The sequence below is a fragment of the Erpetoichthys calabaricus genome, chromosome 16 (genome assembly GCF_900747795.2).
Source record: "Erpetoichthys calabaricus chromosome 16, fErpCal1.3, whole genome shotgun sequence".
Lineage (NCBI taxonomy): Eukaryota > Metazoa > Chordata > Cladistia > Polypteriformes > Polypteridae > Erpetoichthys > Erpetoichthys calabaricus.
Window position 1 is genome coordinate 97,822,837 of NC_041409.2, and position 23,401 is coordinate 97,846,237.

At 40.3% G+C, this 23,401-nt stretch overlaps 1 protein-coding gene across 2 annotated transcripts in view; it reads right to left on the reverse strand.

The window, feature by feature from the left end:
* The window catches only part of sec23a (Sec23 homolog A, coat complex II component), a 67,089-nt gene that overhangs the window by 34,844 nt on the left and 8,844 nt on the right, over nucleotides 1–23,401 (reverse strand). For both annotated transcript variants that reach the window (XM_051920030.1, XM_051920029.1), the window contains 8 exons: nucleotides 22,805–23,041; nucleotides 22,637–22,716; nucleotides 20,790–20,934; nucleotides 20,061–20,219; nucleotides 17,029–17,144; nucleotides 11,886–12,009; nucleotides 8,603–8,683; nucleotides 7,425–7,514 (listed from right to left, as the gene is read on the reverse strand). In XM_051920030.1, coding sequence (XP_051775990.1) covers nucleotides 7,425–7,514; nucleotides 8,603–8,683; nucleotides 11,886–12,009; nucleotides 17,029–17,144; nucleotides 20,061–20,219; nucleotides 20,790–20,934; nucleotides 22,637–22,716; nucleotides 22,805–23,041 — 1,032 coding nt within the window. The remainder of the gene's footprint in view (nucleotides 1–7,424; nucleotides 7,515–8,602; nucleotides 8,684–11,885; nucleotides 12,010–17,028; nucleotides 17,145–20,060; nucleotides 20,220–20,789; nucleotides 20,935–22,636; nucleotides 22,717–22,804; nucleotides 23,042–23,401) is intronic.

Below are 23,401 nucleotides of genomic sequence, written 5' to 3' on the forward strand. Positions count from 1 at the left end.
AGCATGATATCAACTGTAGACTAAGACTATTCCATGTGGGGAAGCTGCACAATGATTTCCATGGCACCGCAACCGACATGTACTTGAATTTGTGCATGTGCCACATTGGGTTTCATGCCATCTTCATAATAAAGGAATTTAATTCTCAGAGGATTTGTTAACCAAGGTATTTGAAAGAAGGTATCAGAAGTATTGCGTGATTGAAGAAATAAGGTGAAGGTTAAATCTGAAGATATTAGGACAGTGGTAAGACCATCAATGATGTATGGAGGTGAGACATAGGCACAGGAGATATGGCAGAAATTAGAATGTTGAGATGGATGTGTGGGGTTACAAAAAAAAGGACAGAATAAGAAATGAGACAATCAGAGGTACATCAAAAGGGGAGAGATAGCTAAGGAAGTACAGGAAGGTAGGTTTAAGTGGTATGGACATGTGACAGACAGACAGACACTTTATTAATCCCAAGGGGAAATTCAGAGAAGAGACAAAGATTATGTGGGCAAAAGAGGGATGGGAATGGAAGTCTAGAGGAAGAGAAAGCTAGGGAGGCCACTGTGAAGGTGGATGGATAAAGGAAAAGAAGATCTGAAGGAAAAGGAAGTGCGAGACCAAGCTGTTTGGAGAAGGGTGATCAAGCACATCGACTGCACATAGTAGTGAGAAAAGATGAAGAGTAAGAAAATCACTGTACACAAATACATACATAAACAGCACATGAATGGAGAGAAATCCATCCATCCATCCTCTTCCGCTTATCCGAGGTCGAGTCGCGGGGGCAGCAGCTTGAGCAGAGATGTACAGACTTCCCTCTCTCCAGCCACTTCTTCTAGCTCTTCCGGGAGAAACCCAAGGCGTTCCCAGGCCAGCCGTGAGACATAGCCCCTCCAGCGTGTCCTGGGTCTTCCCCGGGCCCTCCTCCTGGTTGGACGTGCCCGGAACACCTCACCAGGGAGGCGTCCAGGAGGCATCCTGATCAGATGCCCGAGCCACCTCATCTGACTCCTCTCGATGCGGAGGAGCAGGGACTCTACTCTGAACTTCTCACCCTATCTTTAAGGGAGAGCCCAGACACCCTGCGGAGGAAACTCATTTCAGCCGCTTGTATTTGCGATCTTGTTCCTTTGGTCACTACCCATAGCTCATGACCATAGATAAGGGCAGGAACATAGATCGAATGGTAAATTGAGAGCTTTGCCTTAAGGCTCAACTCCTTTTTCACCATGACAGACTGATGCAGAGCCCGCATCACTGCGGACGCCGCACCGATCCGCCTGATCTGAGACTGAGACAAAGTGCGGTTCAAAAGACCTTCTATGATGAATAAAAAATTTGGACAGCGTTTTCCCTCGCCCGGACACGGGTCACCGGGGCCCCCCTCTGGAGCCAGGCCTGGAGGTGGGGCTCGATGGCGAGCGCCTGGTGGCTGGGCTTGCACCTATGGGGCTCGGCCGGGCACAGCCCGAAGAGGCAATGTGGGCCCCCGTTCCCATGGGCTCACCACCTATGGGAGGGGTCAATGAGGTCGGGTGCAGTGCGAGTTGGGTGGTGGCTGAAGGCTGGGACCTTGGCGGTCCGATCCTCGGCTACAGAAGCTGGCTCTTGGAGAGAAATAAAATTTTATTTATCCTCAGGGTGAAATTTGTAACATTGTATTTACAGACACACACACACATACATACATACATACACACACAATGTACATCTTTACTGAACAGGGCAATTGCTAGTATAGTTCGATAATGGATGGGCCTTCTGTCCAGTCAAGCTGTATATTATTAAATAGAATTAATAACAAGGAATACTTTTGAAAAAGTATCAAGACAAACCTATTGCATTAAATGTATTTCTACTACTAAAAAGCACACACTGTACGTATTGTGATGGACAGCTGGTGATCTTGCCTGGACGGGACGCCCTTTTGAAGAGAAGACCAGGGGAATGGGTGTACTACCAGGAGTACCTCCCCGGGGACATGAGATGGCAGCCCCCTTGGTTTACATCGGGGCCACGGAATTAGAGCTCAGAAGCTCAACCCAGTGGAGGTCCGTGGCCACCACCAGGGGGCACCTGGACAGCTCCAAAGTCTGGGCAGCTCCAAAGTCTGGGCAGGCAGCACTTCCGCCACACCCGGAAGTGCTGCTGGATGTCAAATCGGGAGACACCTGGAGCACTTCCGGATGCAGTATAAAGGAGGCCGCCTCACTCCATTCGGGGAGCCAGAGTCGGGTGGAAGGTGGACAAAGCTTAGGAGGAAAGGAGTAGAGGCAGCAGAAGGAAAGAAGGACTGAGTACTGTGCTGATCTGAGCACTGTGTTGGGAGCAGGACATTGTTAGAAATAAACGTGTGTGATTTTGGACATTCCGAGTCCGTGTCTGTCTGTGTCCGGGGCTAGTTTTCTACAGTATAAACATGGACAAATAAATATGACAGTAAGATAAGAAATAAAAAACACTTATTTCTGAGGGTCACATGAATGTGTATTTATTACATAAGCTAAAATTTACTGTGTTGTACTATTGACACAGACAATAATAATAAAGTGGATTGTAATTCTTTTCTATATTAAATATTGCTGTTCCTACCATTTAGCTGTAACGCATCTAACTAATCTACTAGGGAAACGCCCGAACTGAAATGATGAACGCTTTATTTTATTGTTTAATAAGCCCACATATTACAGTATCAGTATATGCAAAATTAAGACAACCTACTGACCCCATCTAAGCACACGAGACATAATGCAATCCATCAGACGTAATGGATGAGCCAGTTACTGACCTCCTAGACTCAAAATAACTCCTTGTTTCCAACCTTAGCGTTACAGGATAAGTCACATGACCTGGCTCTGCTGACACAGCATACAACTAACTGTTAGGAATGTCTTGGAATCAGTGGGTTAACTGTAGGATACAATTTGAAGATAACATAACACTGAGAATAAATGGTCTAAATTCTAAAGGTAACATCTTAGAATACTGCAAACACTAATAATAATAATACACTTTATCTATATACAATATTTCCCATACTCAAGAATGGGGTTGCCTTTTGAGTCCCCAACATATGGATTTGGACATCAGCTATTATTTAGCAGATTAAAGAACACTTTCTGTAGCACTGCCAGTCAGACTCGCTGGCTCCAATATTAAATGTTGTCTCAATGTGTGTACTATGCTTCGTTATTGTAACTGTCACAAACACCACATTTGGCTGGGAATTCCGATAAGCAGAATTACATAACCATTGTTCCACGTCTTTGCTGGCACATGGCACAGGTGTAACCTCTGAACTCTTACAGTCACATGCGTTACACTACACTACTTTGCTATGTGATGTAAATGTTCAGAAAGGCTGGCCAACACTACAACATATTTGTACTCTGACCCCATCCCAACCCTTGAAGTTAACAGTCAAATGCCAAAAATAATAAGGCAAGCGTGGCAAAAATGTCCAGATGTATTTAGCAAACAAACGCAAGAAATTAAATTGAACTTCTGTCCGTAAAACAAGTCCCAACTGTCTGAAATAACTACTGTATAGGCATACCAACGTTTCAATGTGTACAATCCCAAATTACAACAGACTCACATGCTCACAGAAACACTAACCCCACACACTGCAACACAACATCAGATTTACCATTTAAAGTACGGAATGATCCCTAAAACTTTAAAACGCAAGCAACGTACTCAGCCAAACACTTCAAATGATTGAATTTGTTCAGGTCCACTACCCCAATCTAAAGATAAACCAATATAGTCCGACCGCTTTAACTGGAGAATCCCACACTAGCACAAGGAGACCTCGGCCCATTCTAATCTTTTCCAACTGGCCAGGTCAAGAGATAAGCCTCAGTCTTTGAAGTGGCCACCTCCACAACTGGCAGTCTCCTGTTCAATAAGCCAGACATCTTTTGTTGGCCACTCACGGCCACTGCACCATCTCTGTCTACCATTGACGTGTCTTATTTAATTTTTTCCCCCCACTTCCAACTTCCTTTACATTTCCTGGAAAAGTGAACAAAATTCCTTGCAATCCAGAAACTTGGCCTGAAAAGGTCCATATAATGTGAAAAGTGCCTTTTATTATCATGAATGTCCTTATGTGTGTTCAACTGTCTATTCATATGAAACAACTTGGCTCCTAGCTGACTTTTTTTTTTTTTTTTAATTCGACACTTATTTTTAAAGGAAAATTGTCAGAAAAGTTAAATTTTCATTGAGATTTTTTCAAATATAGCACACTGTACAAATTTTTCAAATTTCAAAAGCATTGGCAAATTTTCAAACTTGTCTATCTTAAAACAGCGAAATATGCCATGCGGAACCAGTTACCTTGACAGAGGTTACTTCAACTTGAATATTTTTGGCTTTTACTCATCTGATAAATGCTCCTGATGGCAAGATAGTGAAACACCTCTCTGCTCTTTACATGTGACAATATTTCTATTACTACGATGTTACATAAAGTAAAAATAAATTACATGAAACTCCGAGTCCTTGAGGTTGAATTAAAGTTTAAATTAATGTACTACGTTAGTACTGCCCTCTGGTGGGCATTCACCTAAGCTACAGAGCCCGACTACGGGGCAAGCATTCATTGCTCTGAGATGCCTTTCCTGATTTCCAATTCACAAAATTCACAATTTTCATAGATGTTTTGTTATTTTTTTTTCTGTTTGTCCCCTTTGAAGGTGATAACATCAAAAACATTTGTTTCTCCGTTTACAAAAAAAAAATAAAAAATAAAAAAAAAATTGGAGATTAAAAATTCTACTCGACCACTGCTACAAATAACACAGGACAAACAAAAGATAAAAAATACATTTTTGGGTGGAGTATTTCAAAGAGTTTCAATCATACTCTACTTTTAAGAGCCATAAGTTAAGTAAAAGCATAGTATTACAGTTTTTCTTCCTGCTTCTTTCGGCTGCTCCTATTAGGGGTTGCCACAGTGGATCATCTTGTTCCATCTCTTACTGTCCTCATCATCTTGTTCTGTCACACCCACCACCTGCATGTCCTCTCTCACCACATCCATAAACCTCCTCTTAGGCCTTCCTCTTTTCCTCTTACCTGGCAGCTCTATCCTTAGCATCCCTCTCCCAATATACCTAGCCTCTCTGACTTTGTCTCCAAACCTAAGCTGACCCTCTGATGTCCTCATTTCTAATCCTGTCCATCCTTGTCACACCCAATGCAAATCTCAACATCTTTAACTCTGCCACCTCCAGCTCCGTCTCCTGTGCCACCATCTCCAGCCCATATAACATAGCTGGTCTCACTACCATCCTGTAGACCTTCCCTTTCACTCTTGCTGATATCCGTCTGTCACAAATCGCTCCTGACACTCTTCTCCACCCATTCCACCCTGCCTGCACTCTCTTTTTCACCTCTCTTCCACAGTCCCTGTTACTCTGTACTGTTGATCCCAAGTATTTAAACTCAACCACCTTCGCCAACTCTACCCCCTGCATCCTCACCATTCCACAGACCTCCCTCTCATTTACACACATGTATTCTGTCGTGGTGGTCCTACTGATCTTCATTCCTCTCTTCTCCTCTCTAGAGCATATCTCCATCTCTCCAGGGTCTCCTCAACCTGCTCCCTACTCTCGCTACAGATCACAATGTCATCAGCAAACATCACAGTCCACGGGGTCTCCGGTCTAATCTCATCAGTCAGCCTGTCCATCACCAGTGCAAATAAGAAACGGCTCAGAGTTGATCCCTGATGTAATCTCACCTCCACATTGAATGCATCTGTCACTCCTACGGTAGACCTCACACTTCCCTCATACGTATCCTGTACCACTCTTTTGTACTTCTCTGCCACTCCCGACTTCCTCATACAATACCACCGCTCCTCTCAAGGAACCCTGTCATATGCTTTCTTCAGGTCCACAAAGACTCAATGCAACTCCTTCTGGCCTTCTCTCTACTTCTCCATCAACACCTCAGAGCAAACATCGCATCTGTGGTGCTCTTTCCTGGCATGAAACCATACTGCTGCTCACTAATCATTACCTCCCTTCCTAACTGGACTTCCACTACTCTTTCCCATAACTTCATGCTGTGGCTCATCAATTTTGTCCCCCTGTAGTTACTATAGTCCTGCACCTCCCCCTTATTCTTAAATATCGGCACCAGTATACTACTTCTCCACTCCTCAGGCATCCTCTCACTTTCCGAGATTGCATTAAACAATCTAGTTAGAAACTCCAATACCATCTCTCCTAAACACCTTCATGCTTCCACAGGTATGCCATCTGGACCAACAGCCTTTCCATTCTTCATCCTCTTCATAGCTGTCCTTACTTACTCCTTGCTAATCTGTTGCACTTCCTGATTCACTATCTCCACATCATCCAACCTTCTCTTCATTCATCAGCCTCTCTAAGTCCTCTTTCCCTCTGCGCAACACACTCTCCTCGCTTAGGAGTACGTTTCCATCTTTATGTTATCACCCTAACCTGCTGCACATCTTTGAATATATTTCAACAATAGTATTAAACAACTTAATATTAAGATCCATTCATGCCATTCATTTTGAAATTGCTTAGTTTTAATCTGTGTTTTGTCTCATCTGTGTCATTAAGTGTGTGCATTATATAGTAATCTGAAAAGTCTGTCATTTTTATTTTGCTAGTGAACTTCTTACAGCGCCTTGATCCTGCACTCAAAGGACAGCATTACATAACAGTAAACTGAATTGAACTGAATGACATATCAACCCAGTTAAAGCCAGTCCTGCTATATAAGCTCACAAACCTAAGCAGCAAACGTCTGATGGCATATGCGAGAACGAACACAACGTCAGGAATTCTGAAGTGATGTATGGGAAGACACAGACCAGCTTTATTAAAATGTCATTTTGTTTCAAGTCTTAATAACGAGCGGTTTCCCAAATATTAAAATTCATACATAAAACCACAATAGCATACATTGGGTACCTGATAAAATAACTTGTTCAAAAACAGGATTTAAAAAGAACAAACTAAACAAATAAAGCAAAATCTATATACATTTATTTTTTATTAAGTTATCCATTGATTTATTGACTGGCTGTATTGCTTGTCCTGTGAGTCTGCATCCTTGTTTTTCAGGTTTCTGCTGATGTGTGCATCTGAATTTCCCCTTGGGGTTAGTAAAGTTTATCTAATCTAATTTGGTGCTAAACACATGCATTCATGCACACAAAAAACCCTGCAAATACACAGGTATGAATCTAACTCTATTTTTAAAAAGCGGTGCCAGCAATGACTACAGCTATTGATGAGATATACTTACACTTTCATAGATTTCTTTAATGTCACTTGTAGCATTCAACACACAAAAAAGACCTAAAGTGCTTAGCGTACATGATGCTTTGTCTCGAAAAATGTCTCAAACAACAATAGAAACAGCTAGTGATTACATACCTGATTCACAACTTCAAAGTAAATTGCTAGTGTTGCGTTATGATCAAGTCCACAAATTTTCCACTGACATGTGCCGCCCATTCCAATTTCCTGTAATTATGGAAATAAAACACAAACATTTATATACATTATTTCAAATTCGAATGAAGCCCATCATTTAGCTGCTGCTTGTACCTAGCCTGAGATTTCACTTATCAATTTACACTGTAATACTGTGCAAATCAGAGTATTAATGCACTTCAAATATTAAGTGCTGTTGTACTCCATTGGCCACCGTAAACTTTCTTTTATCTTCACTCTGCATGAAAACATTAGATTAGGTCTCCAATTCCAGGTCTGGAGAGCTACTGGGGCTGCAGGTTTTTCATTCTAACCCTTTTTTTAATTAGCGACCAGATTTTGCTGCAAATTAACTCTTTGCCTTCATTGTAATTGATGCACAACTTAAGACTCAGGCCCCCTTAATTATTTCTTTTTCCTTAATTAGCAAGTAAACAATATTAAGACACAAAATGAACCAACACATAAACAACAATCTGTGTCCATCACACAATAACTGAAAATAAAGAAAGATGAAGGCCTCAGGATCTGCTCAGGTCCATAAAATATTTTGACCGTGCTCTTCAAAAAGAAAATAGACAGTATTGGAAATTTCTGCTATGGCAGAATGAGCGCCATGGAATTAAATAACGGGTGTAATTAGCAACGAGAATTGGCTTCAAATTAAGAAACTGAACGAAGGTTGGAGTTTGAGGCCCTGACTTAGTTGGTCATCTTTTGGCTCACTTCACATCAAATTTATCTTTAGGTGCCGTTTAAGGAAAAATATCAATTCAGCAGTCGGAGTGTCAATTAAAATAAAGGGAAATAGTTCATTAGCAGCAAAAACTGGTCACTAATTAAGAAAAGAGTTAGAATGAGAACTTGCAGCCACAGCAGCTCTCCAGGACTGGAGTTGGAGGCCCCTGCATTAGATTATACATTTTTTTGGCCATCACTCCAAATTACATGAGCGAACATATAAAAAAATGTCATTTTTGGTTGGAGTGTTCCTTAAAGGAAGATGCCCACTATTAAGTAGTGATCCCCATTCTAACCAAAGCCTCAAAGGCAACGTCAAAGTATTTATGAGAATTTAAACTATGAACCCATCAAAAATCATCAATAAATAAACTCACATTTTCTGAGACACAGGGTCCTTTAGCATTGAGAGAAACACATGGTCCAATTGCTCCAGAAATCTTTATTTCTCTTGATGTCTATAAAAACAAAACAATAAATGATAACAATGCCACAACATCAAACAGTTAAAGAATAAATGCAAGTTGCTCATAGTTATCATCTGAGACACCTGACAAAGAACACTACATTCCATTTTTACAACACATTATTTTAACCTTACTACTGAACTTGCACCAAACAACTGTGTGATTTTCTTTTCCAAAATAAAGCACAGAATACCAACAAACTGTTAATACAACTAGCACTCAATCTCTTAATTAGACAGGATCTGGCATGGATAACATCACCATAAATATTGGTTGTGATTAAAGGGTGGAGGTGGCTGTGAGGAGGCTAAGGATCCAGAAGGGATTTTACTCCGTTTAGGCCCTTAAGCAAGGCCGTTAACCTGAACATTGCTCCAGGCCCTCCGTGCAATGATCCTGATCCTAATTCCCAAAGGTCATGCAGAAAGATAATTTTCCCATCTGGGATTAATGTATCAAATCAAAAGAGAAATAAATAAATAAACTGCTACTGCACAGGACATGAAACCTCAAGGCTCGCTCTTCAATCCTTGTCTTAGATGCACTATGTCATCTTAAAACACATAAGCATTTACACCGTAGCTCCTGGAACCGCACTATATAAAATAACAATGCTTCTTGTTGTTCCCACCAGGGGAGCCCCTCCTGGCACCATCTACTACACAAAAAAATAAAAAAGCTCATTTTCAAAAGCAATGTCACAGCAGTCCTAGAGAACCTTCCACTTTTGCAGCCTCACTTCACCACAAACCTGATAACACACAAGCTTCATGTTAAGCTTCATAAGGTCAAATAATGTTAGTTACTGGACCAATTCTGAAGCTGTGTCTTGGATGTGAAGATGCACATTTAAAAGGTATAAACAATGTAGCAGCCTGAATGAAATGGAGCATATCATCTGCTGAAAGAAGATTTACTGTATGTGACTCCATCACAAAACCACTGGAGTAAACAATGGTAAGATGATACACTTTCAAATAAACAAAATTCAGGAGTGCTCTCCCCTGAACTCTCTCATATACTCAGATATGGGGATGGATATTTGAGGAGTAAACTGCAAGTAAACTGGGTATATTTTTATATTATGTACATTAAAGAACAATCAACAACAAATCAAATTAATAATACCATATATACTCGCAGATAAGTTCTCCCAAAGAAATGTCGGGACTTGATTTTACAATATAATTTCTGGTATTTTATCATGTCAGTCGTACAAGTCGAATGCGGAAAACTCACACTATTGGTCTAAGAGATTATGATATGCTAACACCCACCTGAAAGAGTCACCACGGAGCACAATGTGGTGCTATGTACTATGTGGGTGCGGCAATGCATTGTATCAGCGTGTGCTCCTAACCTCTCTCTCTCGCTCACTATTGTGCCTACGTGACCACACAATAATACCTGAACTATTCCGAAGCAACATTTGCACTGATTTGTGCTTTTTTGTATCTCACACCCTCATACATCTTTATCATAAGAGCATCCCTTATCTATGATGGAGTGTTCGATCAGAAAAAAAAATGAAGCTGGTTTTAAATTAAACGTCTTTGAAGTAGCGAAAGAAATTGGTAACTGCACTGCTGCAACAAAACTCGATGTGTCTGAGAAACTGGTGTGAGATTGGAGGAGGCAAGAAGATGTAAAAAAACAAAAAAAATTAAGTCGGGGTCTGATTTTATGATCGATTTTTCGGGTTTCAAGACCCAACTTATACGTGAGTATATACGGTATATTGAACAATTATTATAAAAGTTGAATAAATTGGACTCTGCAGCTGCGTGAATACAAAAGTACCACTTCTGGTTTGCAGAAATAGCTCAAAAGTTTATATAAATCTATGTTTTGTACCTAACACTTGTATGCAAAATTTGGTTGACTTAAGTGAAAGCGTACTCAAGTTATCGTGTATACATACTGTGACGGATGGCCGGGACGCCCCTTCACCACATCTGCCAGTGGGACAAGGGTGTGAAGCCCAGTATCTCCCCCTGGACGCTAGATGGCAGCCTCCCTGGGTTGCAGCGGTGCCTCGGACTCCCCCAGGGCTTCATGGGGGTTGGAGTTCTGTGCAGCACTGTGGGGTTCCACGGCCGCCGCCAGGGGGATGCTGCAACAGGAGCGGCTGGCCCCTTTTTTAGTTCACCCGGAAGTGCTCCAGGTGTTTGATCAACGAGATCTGGCTGCACTTCTGGGTGTGATGCATTTGCTGCCCACATGGGTTCAGGAGTCCCAAACACAGCACCCCCTGACCGTGCCTGCAGGACCCAACTGGGGTGCACCCAACTCCAATTCCCAGGGAGCCCTGTGGGAAACCGAGGCACTGCTCCACCCCAGGAGGGCGGCCATCTAGCGTCCAGGGCTGCTCCCCCTGAATATAGTGTGCAGGGGCGTCCCGGCTGGGCATGGACGCCAGCCGCCTGCCACAATACACACACACACAGACAAAAAGACATAATTCTATAAATGGTATTTTCAGACTCAGGGAGGTCTAAAACGTCGAGATTCATTAAAATCTCGAAATCAAATTTTTGGAAGATTACAATACTTTCCCTATACTTCATATACAAGAAAGTAAAAATGTAAAGTAAGTTTATAAGTCAGATTTCACTCACCTAAAAAAGAGCAATAATATTAAAAGATATTGAAAATTTACCGAGAATATTAAAACATGTCAATACATTTGATCAAGAGTTTAAATAGGCTCGAGTGTACAAATAAATCTTAAGCCTCGATTTCAAAACAAACATGGAGGAAGCTCAGCTAACATCAACCTGCAGACTATTCCACAACAGAAGTTGCTTTGATCTCCATTTAGTTTTAAACGTGTCTGTAGCACATGCAGAATTGGCTTGGCTAAGAACCTGGAAGCTAAAAAAAAGGGCAGAGAAGATCTGAAATGTAAGGTGGGGATGTCCCGTTTCACGGCTGTAAAAACAACCAATGGTACTTTATATGGAATTTGGATGATTACAATACTTTTCCTATACTTTTTTATACGAGAAAGTAAAAAATGCACACAGCAAAGACAGAATACACAAAGTACATACGGGCAGTGAATGGGGCACAGGTTTGTACCTGGAACTGTAGCCTTGAGACAGTAGCTGTAACATTTCAAGCAAAATGCTGTTGTAAAAACTGATATTCATTATAAGGTTACTTGTGGGGGGAAAAAAATAGAAATACTTACCTTTATTTCTAGCAAACCACCAAATGCCATTTTAAATGATCCCTGGACATCCTTTGTGAAAACTCTCTGAAAGGTTTGCTTGAATAAAGATGTGTTGAATGAATCAGCCATTACCATATAACCACTAAAAAAAACAAAGTCATTTTAAGCAAAATCATTTATTTCTATTGAAATTTTATGTCTGTTATCACTGAATTTACATGTATAATCATGTCTAAACATCGGTCCTTAATTGTGAACAATCTAATGCAATTTCTTAAGTTATCCAAGTGAATCAACCAATCAGAGGTCATAAAACCACTAAAAGTCAATGACAACTGTTATTTATACACACACATAATGGGAGTCAATTACAATACAGTTTAACTGGGTACTTCTCAATATGCAGTTAAATGCAAAATGGAAGGAATATTTTCATTAGCATGGCAAAGTAAATATTTCAAGACAAACAAACAGAAAGGAGCTCTGAACACTAAATTGTTTAAATAATAGAAATGAAATCTCAACTGAGCAAAATGCTGGTCTTGGTGACCTTCTTGTTATGAAAAATTAGGAACGAAAGATGGTGACAAAAAAAAATGATGTAAGTGTAAGTAAAATGTAAAGTAATATATGTAGGAAGTAAAAATGTGATGTTTGAATATACAATGGCAGTCTGTAAATTGAAAGTACCCCTTATGAGAAGGATTTGGAAGTCATAGTGGACTCGACACTATCAACTGTCAGACATGTTCAGAATCTTTCTCTTATATATATTTCTCTTCTGGTTCGTCCTGCTTCCACTTCAAAACCAGTCCTGCCCACACGGTATTTCTCGATTCCTATTCGTCCTCTTCCATGTCATGCACTATACTGGCCTGCTGAGTGTAATGCATCCAACAAGTACTCGAGGTGCTGCCACAACAGTAAAGTAGCTTTACCACCTTTGCGGGAGCCACCTGTGTCTTTACAACAGCTTCTTACACAGCAAACATCAGAAACTAAAAATTATCGTGAACACATTTAAGAATACAACTCTTCTCTAGCGTTTGCTTCCATGGGTGCACAGATAACTCAACCTCCTGGCCACGGACCGTACTGTTTTAAAATACACGGGCAAATTTATCACCAAATCTCTCCACTATACGCTAACACTTCTACCTCTCCAGGATATGGACAGTTGTATGTTTTTGACACAGCGCAAGCTACTGAAGTACGCTTACAAAATAAAGCAAACTCTGCAAGCAGCGAAAATGTACTTCTCCAGCTAGATTCCATGCTCAGAACCATCAACCCCTTTGGTAAATCATATAAACACATGCATGAAATCGCTCAGTCCAATCCAACAGCATCTGTACGAATGGTTTTCAAGGAATACCCTGGGCAGGATTTACGACGATATAATGCCCCGACATGTCACACCAATGTTGCAGCGATTTTCGTCGGAAAAGATGGCGAAATGCCTGCCGAAAGGGACATTTGCATCTATCCCATAGGCAACTCCTGTAAACAGATTTCCATGCTCAATATGAATTTCGATCCTATAGTTTACCCACCTTTATTCCTAGGGCTGCACGATAACAGAAAAAATGATTATCACGATTATTTTGCTCAAAATTTTTATCACGATTAATAATGACGATTATTCCTTTGGTAAATGAAGTCTGTGACCAAAGCAGTGTAGCCTCGGCCAGTTATTCACAGATGCTGCCCTAATCATATTAGCTGCGTTGTCCGTTGTGATGCACACAAGTCTTTCTTCCACCAAGCCCCAAGCGGACATCGCTTCTTTGAGGCCCACTGCAATAAACTCCGCTGTATGGTCTTGTGGGAAAAACGAAGTTTGCAAAAACTTGCTTTTCATCTCAAACTCGCTGTCAATAAAATGAACTGTCAAGCTCAAATACGGTTCCGCAGTTCTGCTTGACCATAAGTCGGTCGTGGCAGCAAAATATTCAAGGCTGAGCCTGAGAATTTTTCTTTCTATTTCTTTTCGGCATTTCGCATACAGCGAGGGCAGCGCAACATTGGAAAAATGGTTGCGTGAGGGAATGCTATACCTTTTATCAAGTGTTGTGATCATTTTGTTAAACCCCTCACTGCTCACGGTGGTTATTGGACACATATCCTTGGCTATATGGTACGTGATCGCCTCTGTTATTTCCCGGTGTCTTTGCGAGCTAGGCACAGGGCCGCTGCTGGCCAAATGGGTGCCCTAAGCAGAAATTTACTTTTGTGCCCCCTCCCCCACATATTACGGAAGTAAAAATAAAATAATAAAAAAAACACCTACTATAGGGGCCAAAATAGAACTTTATTCAAATAAAAGTAAATACATAAATAAATTGTATCATTTATAAATTACAATTGTAGCTCTACAGCAAAAAATACAAACTAAAATTACACTTTAAATAAAACATTTATAATAAATAAAATAAACAATAATAAACTGAAATAAAATCAACACTGTCATCTGCTGGAGCTTTCCAAAGTTCAAAATTTACAAAGGCACACTTCTGCTTTTTCTTGAGGCAAAGTCGTAAATGAGCTCTTCATATGATAAAGCCTTTGCTAATTCAGAGTTGATGCTGACAATTGCCAGACCACTCATGCGCTCTTGTGCCATAGATGAGTGCAAGTACGTTTTGATGAGCTTCATTTTAGAAAAACTTCGCTCAGCAGAGGCAACAGTTACAGGGAGTGTCACTGCTATGCGCAGAGCAATCCAGAGATTTGGGTACAGAGGTGAGGGCGCGCGCGTCATCACGTGTGCTTAGCCTACTCTGCGTTCACCGTAAAATGCAATATATACGTTTATATTTTTGTTTATTTGTATATGTATATTATTAATATTCATTTATTATTATAATATACAAAAACGATTTTTTTGAGCAGCTGGGATGGTGCCCCCCTGGGAGTTGGTGCCCTACGCAGACTGCGTATAGGGAGCGGCGGTACTGGCTAGGCAGATATGGTATTGCGTTGAACAATGGCCCTGATATTGTTGTCTGTGTTGTGGATGGCTGGTAATTTTTTGTTGTTGCTGTTTGTGCCTTCAGTCGTTGAAATTCTTGATAGTGTACTTTGTGGTGGCTTTTAAGGTGGTTGATGAGGTTTGTTGTGTTACCTTGGGACGTTTGGACGGAACAGGAGCAAAGTTTGCACAAGACTCGTACCTGATCAACATCACATTCCTCGAAATCGAAATAGTTCCAGACAACTGAGTATGACCCCTTTTTAGGAACTAACGATCACACTTCTGCACGTTGCTCCGCCATCATATGTTTATTCTGACTGACTGTTATTGCTGCTATTGACTTCTACTGCTTCAGAAAGCGCTTGCAATCTAGACGCAGTAACGTCATAGTGACGCAGTCCAATCCGTAAACTCAGCCCATAAAAAAACAGTTTGGTCTTTATACTGTAAAATCGCGACGATATTTATTAACTGATCGTGGGTCATAAATATCGTTATCATGAGAAAAAAAAGATTAATCGTGCAGCCCTATTTATTCCCTTACGGAGACATTGGCTGGCACAAAGATTTACAACATGTTCCTGATAAAAAGAACCACCGAGCGAATAAGGCTTACTCAATGCCAATTTTACGTGTACAGGTTAGCAATGAGGAATAAGTTTAGTATTTTGCACTCCAGCGGCAAACTATTCCAACAGTATGTCGTAGATGCGTATGTTAAAACAGTGGGGGCGCGTCTCAACTATCTCAGTTCCACGTGCAGATCTTGTTGATGTAACCTATCAGACGCACTGCAAGCAAACACTGAAAATAACGTACGTGTAGGCAAAATGATCATATTACCGTCCACATTTCCAGGAAGTCCAAGATATATGCAACAAAACTATCAGGATGCCATGGCCATAGTACGTAAATTCGGAAAGCCTGATTTATTTATCACTTTCACATGTAATCCTACTTGGCCGGAAATTCTACATGCACATTGCATCTTTCGAGAAGTATTTCTTTCTTCTTGATTTCTGAATTCCTTTCTCACCCTTTTCCGTTCCTATTCTTATACCGCGGCGGGCGGCGGCTAGTTAGGTTACATAGCGCCTTGATGTATGGAGTAAATGTCCACTGGTGAGGCCTCATCTGGAGTACTGTGTGCAGTTTTGGACTCCAGACTACAAAAATGATACATTAGTGCTAGTAAAAGTCCCAAGAAGAGTGACTAGGCTGATTCCAGGGTTACAGAGGAGAAGTTATGAAGAAAGACTAAAAGAGCTGAGCCTTTTCAGTTTATGCAAAAGGAAATGAAGAGAAGACACGACTGAAGTGTTTAAAATTATGAAGGGAGTAAGTCCAGAGTATCGAGATTGCAACATTAAAATTAGTTCATCAAGAACACTGGGGCACAGTTGGAAACTTGTTACGGGTTAAATTTCACACAAACATTAGTAGTTTTTCTTCACACAGTGAACCACAGCCACATAGAAAAAGCTACCAAGTAGCATGGTAGACAGTAGCACTTGAGGGACCTTCAAAATTCAACTTGATGTTATTTTGGGGGAATTAAGTACTTAGGACTGGCAAGCTAAGTTGGACTGAATGGTCTGTTCTTGTCTAGATTGTTCCTATGTTCTAAAAATGATTTATACTTTGTGCTCTAATGCTTATCTCATCATTTATATTGTCATCATAATATATATAGCTGATGTAATTATGAAAATTTCACATCTCAATTATGGTGACCAAAATAACTTATTATCTTGGTATTGTTAAAATGTGCTGAAAATGTTTTAAAAGTGTTAACAATACACACTGAAATTACTTCACCATGTTTTACCATAATTCAGGCATTTTTTTCCACCCAATCTCTTAGGTGGTCCCATTTTTTAATGCTGTAAACAAACCACTGGATGAAATTATGCAGAAGATGTCAATGCATTTTGCCATTTCTCATTTGTGGATATGAGAAGGCAAACATTATTAAAAAGTAAGTCTGTCCTTAGGGAAGCTTAGATTGGTGAATTCTGAAAGCTACTGTCAGTGCAAAAGGTGATGTCTTGTGTTAGTGTATGTAGTTTAATGTATTCCAACAGTGCTTTGCAAAATGTGGATAGTTTTTCAGTTTTGTCCACAAGCTTTCTGGAGAGGTCCTTATGCAATGGAAGCACAAAAAGGCTAAAATTATAAAATTCTTACCCAGTATGATTGCAACAACATTTCATTTCTAGAAGTCCTGTCTGATCCAAAGCACAAGCATAGATGTCAATTATGTGCCCGTTTGCAGATGCTCGAGATGCCAAGGATTCGTAGTGCTACAGAAAAACACAAAAAATCCTTCTTTTAAACAACAACATCATTTATTTCTATAGCACATTTTCATAGATATGATGTAGCTCAAAGTGCTTTACAAGATGAAGAAAAAAACATAAAAATAAAATTAGGAAATACTGACCAAACATTGTTCTCCTCTCTTGCTAAATGAATCTTATCCTGAAGAGGTCTATTAATTTTAAGATTTACCAGTGTTGTTACTTGTCCTAGTGTGTATATATAAACACAGGGAACTCCAGTTTCTGTATTTCATTTTGCCTGAAGAAGGACCCTGAGTTGCCGCAAAAGCTTTTTAGTTAGCCAATAAAAGGTGTCATTTTGTTTGACTTCTCACTACATTCATAAAGGCTAACACAGTACAACACCCTAGTACTGCAATACTAATCAACAAAGAATAAAGTAAGGCCCGATGGCCTGGGAGGACAGAAAAAACAAAACTCCAGAGGGCTGGAGAAGAAAAAACAAACAAAATCTGCAGGGGTTCTGAGGCCACGAGACCACCCAGCCCCCACTAGGCATTCTACCTAACATAAATGACCTCAAACAGACCTCATGGCTTTCATTGTCCTCCATGGCCTTGTCATTCTGGACCTCTAAATGGTCATGTGCATCTCTGGCCTTCAATCCTTAAATATGGCAAAACAAAACATAAATACTGTGCTGTCTGTGGCACAAGTTTGACTAAAGTATGTCTAATATGACACTCCCTGCTTAAAAATAATCTCAGCCTGAAAACTGAATAAACCAGAAGAGTAACATTACTAATTCTAAATAACAGTAAACATATAAACTGGTTTGTGAGCCAGAATGGCATTCTGAATTGTAAACCAGCAGTGGAAAACAAAAGCATTCCAGATGTATTGGCAGTAACGTCTTTACTCATTTGTGACATGATACACACACACACACACACAGCATGTTGTAAAGACAGAAGCCTTCTTTCTTTTTGGTGCTGCAAGAAGCAGAGGGATACGCAAAATCAACCCAAGCTACACGTTCTGTGATTCATGACAAATGTGAGGGGCATTAGGGACGTCACAAGAATGGATACTTCAGCACAAAGTCGATATCAAAAGACCAAAAACGCAACAGTACTATTATTATTATTATTTTTTAACAGTATTGGTAGTGCCAAGCAAATGACAGCACTACATTCATGTGCAAGTGCTAATAGTTGAATAACTTCGGAAGACACAGTAATACATGAGGAAAAACAACATATACAGTACAAGCAAAGAGAACAGGGGGCAAAGCCGCCTAGTCTCTGCAAAAGGACGAAGGTCCAAGTCATCCAGTGACCTGAGATGAAGACTGGACTCCTTCATGTGTGTCTCTTCGGAGGGTCCTTGGGTACCGCTGGTGTGACTTTGTGTTGCTCATGGGAGTCCCAAATGAGGTACATGACCTGCATTGTGAGGGAGCGTCACTTAGGGCACTACGGCCATGTGGCATGATTCACAGAGGGTGATCCAGCTAACAGGACCCAAGTGGCTGGACCAGGCCAAGGGGATGCCTATGTAACACCTGGCTGCAGTAGACAGAGGGTCATTTCGAGAGGGCGGGACTGGAGCGCAAGTCTGACTGGATCGTCCTATGGCGGGTGCGGAAATGCACTGTACCAGTGCATGCTCCTCAACCTTACCTGCACACTGGCATTGCTAACAACAGTTTTAGAACGTAAAAATTGAGGCAAGTTTCAAACAAAGCTGTTATTTGGCTTGTCTTCCATACTGGCGAGGAATGCATAATCGATAAGACAGGCAAAATATCATACTTCTGTGCTGAATACAAATACAGTTGAAGTCAGAAGTTCCCCTACGCTTAGGGTGACTTCTTTAAAACTCACTTTATGTAACCCCTCCGCATATTTTATACTAACAAACTATACATTTGGCACATTGTTTAAGACATCTACTTTGGCAGGGCAAAAGTCTTTTTTTTTTCCACCAACGTTCACAGACCTTGGAGTATTTTGCATTTTGTTCATCATTTAAATGGCAGATGCATTTGTTAGTTCTTAACGTGAACATCAAATAACACATTAGACCTTGCAGACAAGACTAACTTTTAGGTATTTCAAAAGGAAATGTGCTCCTGGACCGCTCTTCTCTTACCTTGACTTCTATCCAATGGAGTTTATTCTGGCTGGTACCATCTCTGCTATACTCATTTTAGCCTCTCGCTTGAGATCTCCTGACTCGCTCCCTGTACACTTCCGGAAATCCTCTCTCTTTAATCAAACCCTACTTCAACTTTCAATGGACCATATGGCTCCAACATACAAAGTTGGCAAGCTGCTCTGCACTTGGTTCACAGCTGGTTGGTGAGGGGTCCACATTATGCTAATAAAATATTAATAATACATTTTATTTCTATAGCCCCTTTCCCATGCTCAAGGCACTTCACAGGGTCTCAGAAAGAACAGCAGGGTATACCTTTATATACTAATAACTAACCACTAATCTTAATCCTTAATTTTCCCCTTCTCTTATTCATTTTCTCCTCTGGTTCTCACTGTTTCTGTCTGGCCTCCACTGCCAGTCTGCCCGGGCATCAGTAGTTTTTAATGCAATATGGAACCCTTTATACTTGGCAGTTTCTTGGTGGAGCTGTTGTTGCCTTCTGTGGCTATAATCTGTTCTTTTTTCAACAATTCCTAAATGTGTTTTTTGTGTTTACTGAACTTAAAAAAAAATCTGATTACAAAAAACAACAAAAGAAAAGGAAATGTGTTATGTATGCTGTGGAAATGCCTTGTGAATGTTGGGAGAAAAAAATAAAGCAAGCTGCAGAGGCAAGGCCAATACAAAGAACAGAACATTTCTGATTACTTCTCCAAAGTGACTGTACATAATAATAAAAAAGACACACTCTAAATTCAAATCATTACTATATACCTTTGTTGCTTTTTTCATGAACTTTGCATTGTCTTTTTCAATATCATGCCAAGATCTGATAGGAGCTTTCAGTTCATCACCCACAACCATCCCAGGGCCTTGAGTGGATGGTCCTCCAATGAAAGACATAATGCGAGCTCCAGTATTAGGGAAGGTGCACTTACAAAACAAAGAAAAATACATTTAATAAAAATGTGTTACATACTTAACAGTAGTTTGAAAATATTAAAGACAAAATATTCTGATTATAACACTATTTCAGCCTGGTTGTACATGATGGTGGTTATAAAAAGGTCACGATAACCAAAGCAGCCCTCACATGGGACAAGCAGACAGAGAGAGAGAGAGAAGTGAGTGTGTAACACACGTTTATAACACTCTTGTGTAAGTTGCGTCTGGTCCAGTTTGTCTGCTTTAACCCTTTTTAAAAACAGTAGCATTTTACGCACTGTAATCTCCAAGTCTCTTTAATGTTTCCTTAAAATTCCACACAGCTGCTGCACAGGTTATTCTCCTCTTCAAACGTGTAAATTTCAGACTAATAGGATACCATAGCTAACATCTCAAACTCTGTTTGCATACTGAGAGAACAGCTCCACATGTTTCTGTCTAGGCCTGTTTGTGCCTAAATCATATTTTTTAATGGGAAAGTCTGTTAACATCCTGAGGTCCTGAATCAAGGCCTTTACAGATGATTTAGAAAAGAAACGAAAAAAAAAAAAACGGTACCTCTAGCAGACCAACAGCAATAGAAAGAGCCACCCCCAGTGATCGTAGTGGTCTCTTTCCCTGAGGAACAGGCCATGGGTCACGCTGGAGTTCTCCCAGAAGGTCAGTTAAATTCATGTCAATTTTCTGTACAGGTTGCAAAAATCTGTGAAATATAAACAGGAACTTTAGATTTCCAGCTCTAATTATATTACTCATGTCTCATAAGCTAAATAATTTAGATTTTTTTTTTCTACAATAAGTTTTGTCTCATTGGTAGAGGCCCGACCACCAGGCACTCCCCAACTAACCCCTACGTGTTCCCTTTCCCCTGACAGGGTTAATAGGTCCTTGAGAATCTTTCTCATAAGAGCCATATGAACAACACTTAGTCTAATTTGCCTTTGGTGACCCCTACAAGGGACAATTTCCCCAGACAACATAGCCCCTAGAATCATTGGGACACTGCACCACCACAATAAGGTGGAAATTCAGTTACAAGCAGCAGAAATTAGATTTACCCTCAACAATAATAATAATAATACTACATTTTATTTATTTGTTGGCGCATTTCTAAACAGTCAAGGACACCGAACAATAGATAAAACACAGATTATAAACAAAACTAAAATACAAAAATTAAAATCAGACAGAGCAGTTGTAAGGGGTTAAACGTTAACATTATATTAAGTTATTGTCTTTTTTTTTCCTGCATTGTTATCAATCTTTAATTTAACATTGTTTTTTTTGTATCAGTATGCTGCTGCTGGAGTATGTGAATTTCCCTTGGGATTAATAAAGTATCTATCTATCTAATCAGAGAGAAAAAGCAGTCTTAAACAAATGAGTTTTAAGTTTAGATTTGTAAAAAGTGAAAATGATTCAATATTTCTAAGCTCAGATGATAGTGAGTTCCAGAGCTGGGGAGCAGAGTGGTAAGATGGATGAAGGGGACAGTCAAGTGGATGGAGGAAGAGGATCTAAGGGTACCTAAGGGGAGGGACTGGCAACATGGAGGAGGTCAGACAGATATGGAGGGGCGAGGTTGTGGAGAGCCTTAAAAGTTAACAGAAGAATTTTAAATTGAATGCAGAACTTAACTGGAAGCTTATGAAGCTGCTGCAAAACAGGAGTGATATGGTGAATAGAGGAGGTTCTAGTAATGATGAGGGTGGGCAGCTGAATTCTGGACCAGTTGAAGCTTATAAAGAGATTTGCAAGAAAGACCAAAGAAAAGGGAATTGGAAATTTCAGACGAGAAGTGACAAGGCTATGAACAAGGATAGCAGTGGTGTGGGGAGTGAGGGAGAGGCGAATATGATTAATGTTACGCAAGTGGAAATATGCAGACCGGGAGATGTTATTGATGTGGGACTGAAAGAATAAAGTACTGTCAAGGATGACACCTGTGGGGAAGGGGAGACAGAGGAATTATTAATAACAAATGAAAAATTATCAAGGATTAACAAGGAGCGCAGACATTTCAGTAAAGTTCAAAGTAGACTCATTGCTCCTCCACATTGAAAGACGATGCTTGAGGTGGTTTAGACATCTAATTAAGATGCCCTCCTTATCCCCATGCCCCTCCAGACGGAGGTGTTCTGGGTATATCCAACTGGCAGGAGACCTAGGGGCAGACTTGGGACACACGTAGACATTATATTTTCCAGTTGGCTTGGGAACACCTCAGTTCGCCTGAAGAGGAGTAGGTGGCAGGAAAAGAGGACGCCTGGGCATCTTTGCTTAGACTGCTGCCCCAATGACCTGGACCCCTAGATAACACGTAGAAAATAGATGGACTTTTTTTTTTTCTTCACCATACAAGCTTTTCTGACTTCCTTTGAAAACTGGAAATTGTGACAGTTTACCTGTTGGATGGAGGCGGTTGCTGCACCTGGGCACCTCGACTAGCCTGAGCTGTTACTGGCTTAGACAAACCCAACATTTCCTGAGAAAAGAAAGGGTTAAGAAATCACATTAGAACCTGAAAAATGCGTATTTAATGAAAGTATTTAACACAAAAATGACTAACTAACCTGAAGCTGTTTAGCTGTGAGATCTTTTGTACCCCTAAATACATAACTCTTTGAAATTCCTTCACAACCAAGTTCATGAACCTGAACCATCCTGCCAAAGGTAATAAGTCCAACTAAAGCCGTAGGAGGTAAAAGGCTGAGAGACATCTGTAATGACTCCTTCAGCGCCTGCAGATCTTCATCTTCCATGCAGGTGTCCACAACATAGAGAAATATTAAAGGCATCTGGGGTCCTCTCTAAAAAGAAAGACACATTTGTTAAGGTTCCTGTGCATTTAAGCCCAGTAAAGAAGTGCACTGTGTGAAGAAAGAAAGGAATTATTAAAGTATACACTTCTATGCATTTTGAAAAAAGCCGCCCACTACGCCAATGATGATAAAAATTAAATGCATAACTGTTTAGTGTTTATAGATACTAAAAATAATCATTTCTGGAAGTTAAATATAAACTTTTTTTGACAAGAAATAATTTACCTCAGCATAACTTGTAAACTCCTATTTACCTTAGTAAAAGGTGAAGTGTCTATCTGTGTGACCATCTGGTTGCTATGACTGTCATTCTAAAAGATCACAAATATTTTCAGTAATAAAATGTAT